Source organism: Trichechus manatus, unplaced genomic scaffold (genome assembly GCF_000243295.1).
Source record: "Trichechus manatus latirostris isolate Lorelei unplaced genomic scaffold, TriManLat1.0 scaffold00246, whole genome shotgun sequence".
NCBI classification, from domain to species: Eukaryota; Metazoa; Chordata; class Mammalia; order Sirenia; family Trichechidae; genus Trichechus; species Trichechus manatus.
The window spans coordinates 2,846,000-2,859,008 of NW_004444182.1; the positions used below are offsets into that span (position 1 = coordinate 2,846,000).

At 37.6% G+C, this 13,009-nt stretch overlaps 1 protein-coding gene across 2 annotated transcripts in view; it reads right to left on the bottom strand.

The window, feature by feature from the left end:
* CDH7 (cadherin 7) overlaps positions 1-11,993 on the bottom strand; it is a 125,937-nt gene extending 113,944 nt beyond the window's left edge. Inside the window, exon 1 of one of the 2 annotated variants that reach the window (XM_004389455.2) lies at positions 11,586-11,993. In XM_004389455.2, the coding sequence (XP_004389512.1) occupies positions 11,586-11,795 (210 nt within the window). In that variant the 5' untranslated portion in view covers positions 11,796-11,993. The remainder of the gene's footprint in view (positions 1-11,585) is intronic. The other variant, XM_023724443.1, reaches the window with a different exon arrangement.
* Between the last annotated feature and the right edge of the window lie 1,016 nt (positions 11,994-13,009).

Consider the following 13,009-nt stretch of genomic DNA (forward strand, 5'->3'; position numbering starts at 1 on the left):
AGATACTCTGAATTATCTCAATGTTTTGGATCTTGTTGAGGATTGCTCTGTGGCCTAAGATGTGGTCTATTCTGGAGAACGTTCCGTGTGCATTGGAAAAGAATGTGTACTTTGCAGCAGTTGGATGAAGTGTTATATATATGTCTATGAGGTCAAGTTGACTGTGCCATTTTGGTCTTCTGTAGCTTTGCTGAGTTTAGTTCCCTATGTTTTTTTATTATAAACATCCACTGTGAAATCTTAAGTGGATCTGAAACAAAATGCACTTCCTCCCCCAACCCTAATGCTGAATTCCCACTCCCTTGTATGTATTTTCCATCATCACCTGCACTCATGTTTCCAACAAATGATCTAATCAAAGGGAAAAACAATCTTGTTTCAGATCATCACACTGCACAACTACACTCCCAAATTCACCAAACACAGCTGTTCTGCCATAGGTAGCATCTCTCTGCAGGTGTTACAACAACCAACCAAGAAAATAACATAGCCTATGTAATAAAATTGGCACTTTTAATTTCAATTTCATGATGTAAAAGACTGTTCCATCATTCAATACTAATTTTTATACAACACATTTTACCCAGATTGTGTATCTACAACTTAACTTGCTTTTATTTTACAGGTTGCCCTGTATTCCCTTATATATCTAATGTCCAAGTTTAGCATTAAAAATAAACGTATACTATCTGCTAGAGCAATCTGATCATACTCATCTATTTTCTTCAGCAACATGTTTAAGTGCTGATGGCTTTGCTTTTCTTAGTATATAATTAAATTGAATCCAAATGGCTAAAACTCACCAGTACCTATTTCTCCTGAATAAGCAAAACATACCAGTGAAACACCTAAATTCAGCTGTTAAAATTTGGCTGAGAAAATGATGTGAACTGTGTTCAGCATGGAAAAGGTGCGAGATTCAGAACTGAGTTTCTCGAACATGTTATAAAAACGGAGATGCCGATTTTTATCTTCCTTCCTCATTGCAAAGAACCAAGCATAGAATGTAATAACCACTCTCCACACATATTCCGCTCCAATGTGGACCCTCAAATGACTCACCAATCAGAAAAATCTAATTTAAGCAGGGTTGGACTAATTTGTGATCATCACAAATCTCTCAGGCTCACATCTGTTGCACATTATGTATTTGTCGTCCAAATCTTGATTGTATGTTTTCCGTTAAATACCTTGAAACATGTCAGCATTTTAACTAAAGAGGTAAGTAAACATTCTAAAAGCAGCATTCTTACCAGATAATTGTGTACTGTTTACACACAAAACTTGCTGGGATGATGTTAATCATTTTGCTTCTTGTACTTAAAGTATCATTCCTGTAACACAGTCCCAACTTGAGAAATTACCCTTCTGCGTTTATCTTACACAAGACAAGGATTCCAGCCCAACTAGAAATGTAGATGGTCTCATATGCTGTCTTTTTTCTCCCTCCACATCTTTTGGGCTATCTCTTTTTTGCCTGTGTAGAGGCAGAACCGATGTGTATTTTAGGGCTCTTGGCCTGAGAAGGTCTACGGCTGAAGATCTATGTCACGCTGAGGCAAACATGAGTATTTTCCTTTCCTCTAGCTGTCATCAGAGGTACCCAAGCAGAGCAAAGGGTTAGCAAGCTTGGCTGCTAACAGAAAGGTTGGAGGTTCAAGTCCACTCAGAGGCACCTCAGAGGCTTAGAAATCTACTTCTGAGAATTCAGCCACTGAAAACTCTATGGAGCACAGTTCTACTCTGACATACATGGGTTTGCCATGTGTTCGAGCTGATTCGATGACAACTGGTTAGCTGTTACTTACCAGGGTGTGTTTAGACCTTCACATGGGGTCATCATGAGTTGGAATTGACTCGACAGTAATCAACAACAGTTCAGACCTTCCCTTATATTGATATGGTAAGCCACAAGGGGCAGGGTGGAGGCAGGCAAGCAGATCTCTGTCAAAGGTTAAAATTCCTTAAGTGCACAAGTGTATTTCATATACCAAAAAACAGGATTTTTTAAAGAATGAGATTTCTTTTTTTAATTGAACAAAAGTCCTAATACTTTCTTCCCAGACACAATACTTTGTTCGTTTTGTACACCCTATTCTGAAAAACTTTGTTCTAGGATTCATTTCTAAGTTTTACGTGTCCTGACCCAACGCCATTTTAACCTCTTCATTATTACCAATGTTTATTATTCTAGCAAACACATTTAGTTTCAAAATTTGTTAAATTTTATGAGTCGGAATAGACTTGATGCCAACTGGCTGGGTTTTGGTTTTAGTATATAATGCTTATGATGGAAAATATTTTTCAATCTGTCATGATTTCAAAGCCCTGCTTATGCGTCTATTCATAGATCTCACTAGGCTGAAATTAAGGTGTCGGCAGGGCTGTGCTCTTTCTAGAGGCTCTCAGAGAGAATTCCTTTCCCTGTCTTTTCCAGCTTCTAGAGGCTGCCCGTATTTCTTGTCTGTGGCCGCCTCCTCCTCCTTAGAGACGGCAACACTGCATCTCTGGCCATTCTTCCCCGGTCACATCTCCTTCTTCCACAGGACTCATGGGGTTTGACTGACCTAACCTGGTTAATCCAGGATAATCTCCCAGTCTCAAAATCCTTAATCACATCTGCAAAGTCTCCATTCCCATGTAAAGTAATATAGTAAATGGTTCCAAGGATTAGGGCATGGACATCTTTGGAGACCATTACTCTGCCTACCAGAGTTCCTAGATGGCACAAATGATAAAGTTTTCAACTATTAGCTGAGAGGCTGGTGGTTCGAACCCATTCAGAGGTATCTTGGAAGACAGGCCTGGCAATCTACTTCCAAAAGGTCACAGCCTTGAAAACCCTATGGAGCAGTTCTACTCTGCACACACGGGGTCGCCAATGAGTCAGAATCGACCTGACAGCAACTAACAACTCTGCTTACTACAATGACTGCAACAAGAGTTAGCATTACTTGAATACTGATCATGTCCTGAGCACTCTGCCTTATTTCACTTGCTCTTCTCAACAACTCAATAAGGTATTTATTATCACTATCTCCATTTTGGAGCCCTGGTGGCACAGTGGTTAAGAGTTTGGCTGCCAACCAAAAGGTCAACAGTTCAAATCCATCAGCCGCTCCTTGGGAACTCTATGGGGCAGTTTTACTCTGTCCTGTAGGGTTGCTATGAGTCAGAAACAACTCGACGGCAACAGGTTTTTTATCTCCATTTTACACACAAGGAAACTAAGGCTCAAGGAGGTTGAACAACAATCCTGAGGTCACAAAGCTAATAAGCAGTTTTGTAATCTCATAACAAGCCTTTCTGGAGAATCATTTAGTAAAATTTTCCAAACCCTCAGTGAAGCTATTTTTTTCAAAACATTTTTAATTACCATGTGAACCTCTACACACTACAGCTAAACTGCTATTCATTCATCTATTTCTTACGAACTCAAATGCATTTAGATATGGAAACTTTATCTTTCCTCAAAATATGACTGGTTGGCTTTATGACAAATTAGTGTTAATTTTAGGTTAAATTGTTCTAAAAATTTACACTTTGAAAAAAGTTAATTCTTTGCTATAAGTACCCAGATGTGGCTTTCTAACTCTTCTTAATTGTAGCTCTAATGGTTGTTCCCTTACTCTACTTATTTAACTTCAAAATGATCTATTACCTCATCTCCAATATAAGAATACCTCCTTTCTAATTTGTAATGCTTTTCTGAAAATTTGATCAGTATTGACTATGAAACAGAAATATTACAGGCTCTGAAAAGAATCATTAGAAAAGCTGTAATTACTAAATCGTTTCAAACATTAAATGTAATTCTATTCATTGTTTAGATTTCAACAGTCTTGTGAATACATTAAAATTTAAGACATTAGATTGTATTGTGCTATTTCTTTTACCTCATACCACTCTCAGAGTCTATTATTTTCCAAAGCAATGTTTTGTTTATAATTATGAATGTTAAGTATTTGTGGCACAATCTGATCATGTAAAACAATTCATTACATTTTGTAAGCAAAAAGGGAAAAAAAGCTCTTCCTTTTAATTCTGGAACAGGAGACAGCTTTCTTGGAATGCTGGACTATAGAGAATACTATCATCTGGTTCAGAAGAAAAACAAAATCAGTTTTCCTGAGACATCATATTGAGGTGCTTTTAGGAAACAAGATCAATAACTACATGCAATTATGGGTATTACCTAGCAGTACTGTAGATTTAAATTAGAGCTACATTTCAGAAGAACCCACTCCTCACCCTAAAAATGAGCAATGGACCCTACAGAGTCATCCCTCACATCCCCTGAAACCAAATCCAAAAAAATCAAACCCACTGCCATTGAGTCAATTCCAACTCACAGCGACCGTACAGGACAGAGTAGAACTGCCCCACAGGGTTTCCAAGGAGCAGCTGGTGGATTTGAACTGCCGACCTTTTGATTAACAGCTGAGCTCTTAACCACGGCACCACCAGAGTTCCCCCTGAAACCAGCTGCAGTGTTTATCCCAATCCATAATGACAGCTTAGATAATTTTATACCTCTTTCAAGACTTCTCAACTTTCAGAATGTTTTTTTAGTGAAGGATCCAAGCAGATACTGCCTGAACCAAGCGACCAAAATGAACATCACTAGGAACGAGTTATATCAACTCATGCCTCCTGATACGATGCACTGAGAAGCGCACATCGCTTCTGTGGAATTTGTGCCAAAAATGCATAACCTAAAAAGCATGCATTAGGAAGAAGCATCAGCCAAGCCTCAATTGTGAGAGATTCTACTACATTATTGGCCAAGAATGACAAAAAAGACTAAAAACTAGCCCAGCCTAGAAAAGGCTAAGAAAACATGATAAATAAAAGGAATGGTCCTAGATTGGCAAATCATCAGAAAGAGTATTTTACTGGAACAAATGACGAACTCTGAATCACTCTGTAGATTAAATAAAAAAAAAAAAAAAAACCACTGCTGTCAAGTCAATTCCAACTCATAGTGACCCTATAGGACAGAGCAGAACTGCCCCATAGAGTTTCCAAAGAGCTCCTGGTGGATTCAAACTGCGGACCTTTTGGTCAGCAGCTGTAGCACTTAACCACTATCCCACCAGCGTTTCCTCTGTAGATTAACAGTATTATGCCAATGATAATTTCCTAGCTTAAGTAATTGTCTAGTCATGTAAGACATCAAAATTTGGAGAAGCTAAGAGAAGGAGACAAAACGTTGCAATTTAATTGTAAATCTGAAATTATGTCAAAATAAAAAGTCTTAATATTTTACCTATTTGATCTCCATTTTATAGATGAGGAAACTGAAACCTATTAGGTTTTAGAGACTTGTTCAAGGTAATGAGAGACTTGCAACTAAAAGGTATGGTTTCTGCTTACTGATCTTTCTAATGTATAAAGCTTCTCCCAAAATAGTTTCAGAAGACTCTGTCCTACATTTGAAGCAGGGCTTTAAACCAGTTTGAACCAGTTAAGTCATGCTCAAGGAAGTGAAACCAGAACAGATCGAGAATTCTACCACTGTACCTGCGAAGTATTTAAAGAAGAAAGGAGAGAGGGAAAGAGGAAGGAGAAAAGATGGAAGGACGGGCTTAAAAGCATACAACAGAGCAGTGCGGGGTACAAATTTAAGTACATTTCTACAAACCACTGTTTCTCTTTGGTGATCATCCTGACACATATAATCAATATAAACCACGCAAAACTATTCGGACAAAATTTCACTTATACAGCCATTGCCTATTCAGTATATGCTTAACCCAGCAAAGGCTCAGCAAGGGGGCTGCTGCCTGTCTGAGTGGGCCTTCTATCTTGGTGAGTCATAGAGACTGCTGCAGCTTTCCTCACTCTATATCCAGAAGCACTGCATACAAAGCTTGTCAAAATAATTACACTGCATCAACACAGAAAGCTCAAGATCACAATTCTAGTTCACATCTTCTGCACTTAAAACTCAACATAAAAGCAATGTAAGAACACAACTAGTTTAGACCGAATTTTATTCCTTATTGGTTGCCTCTATCATCAAACAGGTGACAAGTAGAGTGTGTATAAACACAAACACACAAAAGAAGACCGTAGTTTTAAATGAGTTTGATCAACACAGATAATAATCAGAAAATTTAGAGCCCAGTCTAGACTATCTGGCTCGGCTATAAGTGGTATATAACTACACCTTCTCCCTCCAACTTTTCACTTCATAGTTCTACCTGATAAAGCATTTAGTAATTATAACCTTCATTTCTAACCTACGATAACTCAGAAGAGAAAATTAGTAATATTAAACTGTATGAATAGGAGGTTTCTGCATTTTAGAGGCAAAATTAGACATATTTTATGTTCTATATGGTAAAAAGGGAACAAAACAAAAATTTAGAATTGCAGATTTTACGTGAAGAAAATGCATATATTAATACTTTGTAGTTACACTGGAGTACTACAAGAGCTAAAAATAACTGCCAAAAAGTATTTCTAAAAATCAGAAATTATCTGCATCCCACTGAGCTGATTCACATCCACATTCCCTTTGATGCAGTGGTATCACTACAGGTGTGCGGGAGGTGCAGACCGCACTGGGTGACACTCAGTGGAGGTGACACCAAAATGACTGTCTGTAAAATTTCTGTGCAGTGTTTCAGCAGAAATTCATCATTTTTTATAAAAATATTCCTATAGTTAGTTGTAACAACAAAAAAAGTTTTCATAAGCCCAGCTTACATGTATCAATACACTCACAAGGTTAAAACTCTCTGCCAATTTACTTTTTGAATCTTCTAATGCGCTCTGGTCAGAGCTGCCCTCATTGCTCATTTACAATGATGCTTCAAATCATGTGGTTTCGCCTGCATGCACTACAAGAATTTGCTGTTGTTTTCGTTGCTGCTGGTGTTTTTACAGTTGCAGATCTTGTCAAAATTTCTGGCATTTTAGCTATAATACTGTGGTAATTAGCATGGGGGTGTGTGACACCATGAATTACCGCACTGGGTGATAACAATCTTAGTGATACCACTGCTTTGACGTCACCAGGAGTTCCATACTTCTATCAACAAACTAACAAGAAGAACAAGGGTCTCTGCAAATTAACTCTGGTTAGAAAGATATTATAAAAATGGGTCTCCTATACATAGCTACAGAAACCAAACTGTATTTGCTTTCTTCTAAGATTTGATCAGATTTAGGCAGTTTATATTTTAGAGGACACTTTTGCTGTTGTGAATATTTTTTCCCTCCAAAATCTATAAAACATACATTTTACTATGATGAATTTCCTTAAGTAATTAATACTTGGGATTCATCATTTTCCATTTTCATATGGGACATAAACGTGCCCAATTAAAGAATCTAATTTGTAACTCAGTCTTTGAACAAGACCTATTTGAAAGATGGAGATCTCCTTTCTGGAACACTGAGTGTACCTTTAGACATCAGAAGATGGGGACTCCCTTGGTGACAGATAGTGCTGAGGTGTAATTAAATGCATCGAAACTGCTTGGCAACACTTTCAAGCAAGGTTAGATTTAAAGCAAAGTGATTTCCGCACTGCATTTCTATGGATTTGATTTTGGCTGGGGTGTAATAGGTATAAATTCTCACTGAATGAGTAGGGAAGAAAGGGGAGTAGCAGAAAGGCAAGAGTGATGCTAACGACTAAGGAAGCAGACTCTGGAAAAGGCACGGAGCACACATTTCAATGAAAGTAATGGCCTAGGGCGCAGTGATCGGCTGGCAGCCCATTACGGTTAAGAGAGATGAAAACACTTAATACCTGGAACAGAGGCTGGGTGGTTTTGGAGACAGATTTTTTCGTCAGATGGTTAGGAGATGTTAAGTGAAAAATGCCGAGGTGAGGGAATGGCTGGGTGGAAAGTGCCCTGTGAAGCAATGAGATGGCTGGAAATGTCACGTCCCATGCCATTCAAACAGCCAGTTAAGTGGTGACAAAAAGTCACAGGGAGAAAAGAAAGGGCTCTCCATTTCCTTCTCCCTGTAAAAGGACGAGAGTGCGGGCATGGGCATAATCAAGAATGATACACTTAGGGACAAGTGCATTATTATTCTTTAAAGCAGAACTCATTCGGAGTATGGTCAATTGACTCCTTCCTTAAGACCACACATTTAAAGTCTGCAGTTTATCAACAAGGAAGTAGGAAGGATGTTAAAGATAATGATCACACCATCAGAGTCTAACCAAGCCTGAAGTCTGTGGCCTGGGAGGGTCTCTCAAGGAGGGTTCAATAGGCTATTCTACTTTGACTGGTTAAAATAATAAGATCAGAAGCTATACTGCATATTGTCCTCATTGACCTCAACGTCTTAATGACCAAATTCTATCTACTGTACAGACATTTAGCTCCTCTTGGCCACCAGCCATGCATATCATCTAAATCCTCAAATTACAAGGTTTCAAAAAATTTAGACATGTTTTCTCTGACACTTTAAGTTCTGGTGTTTAAGGACTGAATCATTCACACCCTAACCATATTTTTGCCATAGTCTAATCATACACAAATATAAAAAGACATACTATATTTCTAAATTTTGACATAGTATCACAATAGATTTCCCAAACCCTGGTTAATTAATAACTAATATATAATGAAGTAGATGAACAGAATGGTTCTATCTAGATCAAGTGAATGTACGTTCCAAATATTTTGATCTCCTTAATTCTCAGGAACAGACTTCAACTACAGATATCATTATTTCCATTTTACAGATGAGGAAACTAAAATTGAGTAATATTGGGCAACTTGCTCAAACCTATGTAACCAGTAGGAAGTGGTAGAGCCAGCAATAAAACTGAAGTCAACCTGGCACACAGTGTACATATCCATTATGTGATCAAATTATGCTATCCAGCATACTGAAGCCATCACTTATATTTTCCAAATTACCTAAAGAGTCAAGACTCTGTCAGGCAGACTAAGAACATGATACTCTAACTGGGAGGGGTTAACTATGTCTCTGTGAAAAGTAATGATTAGGTTCCTTCTTTTCTTCCCATGATTACCCTCCTATCCATTTTTCCACATACTCATTTACAAAGTTCAGTTCTCTCTGTCCTATAAACACTTTAAGTCATAGTCATAACTTCCCTTCACAAGACAAAGAAAGGAAAACATATCTAATCTACATACACAAACGATCTAAAATACTGAGGTCAAAGTTACTCTTATACCCTTGTTTATTCAGACCACCAACTTAAAAAGAACAATTTCAACATCCAATATATAAAATCTAAATAGGGAAGCTCTCTGCCACCTTCTTCCAGGCAAATATAGATTGCTTTTCTAAGGCCTTTCATTTGTTTCTCCCTTCTATAAATGTTCTCTTCATCTTGAATTATTTTACTGCCCTTTAATGTTTCAGTCAAGTAAGCGTTTGTTTTTTAACCCACTTTCATCCTGAGTATTTTACTGTGAACTGTTAAGTGGAACTCTCAACATACAACATGTAAAAGATATATGTAAACTTACTTGCTTGTCATATAAAATTGCTAAGAGCACTTCTCTGATTAATCAAAAAGGAGGCACAAACTATCCCACATTATCTAATGAGGAAACCACATAAATTCTCTTAGAAAAATAACAACATTGGCCGGTAACTTTATATGCATTTGGAATTTAAGGAACCCAGAGGCGCACAACCTTATCATCTTAAACTGACGTGTAGGGCTTAGCTGTGTATAATTATTCTGAATTATTATGTGAAGATTATAAATTAAAAAGACAGTAAAAAAAAAAAACCCACAAAATTATATTTACTTTTGAAACGTCAACCTTGTCTAAGCAACTCCATTTAAAATCAAATTAATAGGAATTTTTTAGTTGTCTTTAGAAAATTTTACATTCTCACAGAAGTATCATTTCACTTAATAACTACTGACAGTCTGTTGCTTGGTTGAATATTGTAGATCTGTCTTTTGAAGGAAGATTGATGAGTTTTTGTTCAATGTCCATCAAAAATGAATGAAAGTAAGCTGGATTCTTACTCAATAGCATTATATTATGAATACTGCTCTCACCAACTTTTTTACAAAATAACAAAAATAAAAACTAAATGAAGTGAGATTGAAGAAATTTAGCACATATACAGCATATATCTTAGTGCCATTGATGAAAACAGAATGGCTAATAAAATTTAAAAAACTCACAAATGACACTTGTGTTCTTATATACTCCTTTTAGGGCAAGAAAGTGCTAAAACAGCGCTAAAAAAATCCCAATCCACATTCCTAGAGACCTTTAACCTATTCAAATTCCTCTTTTTACAGTATAATATCAATCAGCATTTATATAATATAGAAGCACTAAAGGGAACTAATAATAAATATGATAAAGATTACCTTGATTTATGTAGATGCCCATCAATAAAAATATGTTTTCACCCTTAATTAAGATGTGTTCAAAGGGTAGGAAAAAAAAAGACCCACGGAATAAATAGCAGAGGTTCTTCCTCAATCATTCAAAGTTGAAAAATCCACTCATAGATAAATTCACCAGATTGCTGTGTCTCAGTTTATCAGGAATATGAGCATAAAACTAAGTAAACAGTAGAAATGCAGAGGTATGGACTTCGTGCTGTGCACTCCAACTTGACTTAGAAAATCTCTGCCTGTGCTCAGCATGAAAACGAAAACTTCAGGAAATCTTTTAAAATATGAAAAGAATTGAACCTGCAATAGACTGGGACTGGGAACGTGACAGGAGGATGGTGGGGGAAAGACTATGCACCCAGTGGAAACCCCCTGCCCAAACATTCAGACAGAAGGAAGCTGTGAAAAAGCCACCTCAATTTGGCTACTGCTGGTCAAACTGTACTCATTACAGACCACAAACTGCCCACCCTTAGTCTAATATCGCTTCTAATTGACTTCTGTTCACACTCATTTTTAGCCAAAAGGAAAAAAAAAAACAAGACCACTGAAAAAAGGGGGCTTGAATTTCTTACATTATACTGCCAAATGGCTCAGAAATTTCACTATGCAGATTTGAAACTTCAAGTATTACAGAAGGACACATAAGCATATACTTAGTATGGGTATCATTTATGTGGTACCGATGAGAAAGAAGCTACAAAATCAACTGGCTGCGAGAACCCACTCCTCTTCATTTATTAGTGAATACCCTTGCTGTAATTTTTAAAGTAAAAGCTTTACCCATGTGCTACAATCATGGCAACCAGGCACTTGTAGAATCTTCACTGTTTCAAGGAATAAAGCATCACTCACCAAATTATGGCTTCACTGTACTGGAGCCCTGGTGGTGCAATGATTAAGAGCTCACCTGCTAACCAAAAGGCTGGCAGTTTAACTCTACCAGCTGCTCCTTGGAAACCCTATGGGCAGTTCTGCTCTGTCCCATAGGGTCACTATGAGTCAGAATCAACTCAATGGCAACGGATTTTGGTACTGGATAATACCCAGACTACAACTGCAGAGTGCCAAACAATACAAACTATGCAAACTAGTTCACAGGAGTGACGGTTTTGTGTTTTCTGCCCATGAAACAAAAATGAGTAGTTCTCCATCCAACCACAGACATTGACAATAATCATTTGCAACTTCGAAAGTCCGAACGCCCTACCTTTCCTACATAGAGGGGGTCGGAACCCATGTACTCCTCCAGCACAAAGAACTGATTCCATACCCAGCTGCGCTTGGTCCGGGACCTCCCTGATTGGAAATAGGGCTTTGAGCTGGACCTTGAGAGCTCTGCTTGGCTCATCCCAGAAAAACACAGGAAAAGAGCTATTAGTTGCAGAAAATGGCAGAATTCCACTTTGCCCAACTTCATCTTTTTTTTTTTTCTTTTTCTTTCTTTTTCCTGTGTAAGAAAAAAACCTTGACAAGAGGAAACACACAGTTCCAGCTGGCTTAGTAGCTCTTGCCTCCGGCAGGGTGTCAGCTGGGAGTCCAGAGATGATAATTTGTAGAGTGTTCGACTGGAAGAGGTCACCACTGCTGAGTAGCCTTCGCCAAAGAATGGTGTAATAGGTACCTATCAGGACAAAGAGAAGGGCTAGTGTCAGAAACCTAAATACATGATAATGTTTAGCTTTCATCTGCTAACTTAATATTGGTTTGCCCAAGATACCATTATTTGCATAGCCATTAAAACATCAATGATATTCTGAGATTGAAAATGACAATGCTGTCATATTTGTAAATTACATCAATACTGCTGATGCAGAATTTCCCTCATTCCATAAAACAAGCTTAAAATTGTGTTTCCTCTAGAGCATTCTATTCGAGCATATGGTTTATTTAACACAAACACAGCAAAAGCCCTTAAAAAATCATTTTAATACTAGCCTTTTTCTTCTTTTATATATAGCCCAGTTTTATTCATTGGTATTAGAATATGAAAGCAAAGCAGCTCAAAACAGGGATTTAACCAAGTGGGAAGTAAATACGCTGGTTTAAATGTCTTCTGTGAAACTGTTAAGGAGAAATAGTACGAGGAGGTGATTTAAAACTGGCTGACTAAGGCTGAGTCACAGAACACCAGCTGTTTTGATGTATTCTGATTTGATTGTGATCAGCTGAAAAGCTCAGTGGTTTCCCTTTTCCACCCTTCAAACTAATAGGCACTTATGCTGTGTGGCAGGTTAGGTTACGTCTTTTACTGCAGTTATTTGCTATTCCACGAACATTTCTTGAACATCCTGCAGTTTGCCTTGTACATAGTAGGTCTTCCATAAAGATCAATGGAATTGGATTATATTGATCTTCAGAAGAGTGAGAAAACTCAGCTACATTTGTGAGCCCAGTTCATTGTTGGCATGGAACTAGGAGGTGCTTTAGCAGCAGCCTAGCAAAAGCCTTTTTATTATAATGCCTATTTATTTCAGTTACAGAATTCTGATTATGCAAGAGATACAAAATCAGTTGCAAAACAAAACTTCCAAACACCCCCCAAAACACAGAGGAATGAGAATTTATGACAAAATGTTCACTTAAATCACTATGCTGCACTTTGGTTTATGAATTCATTTTACTAGCTATAAA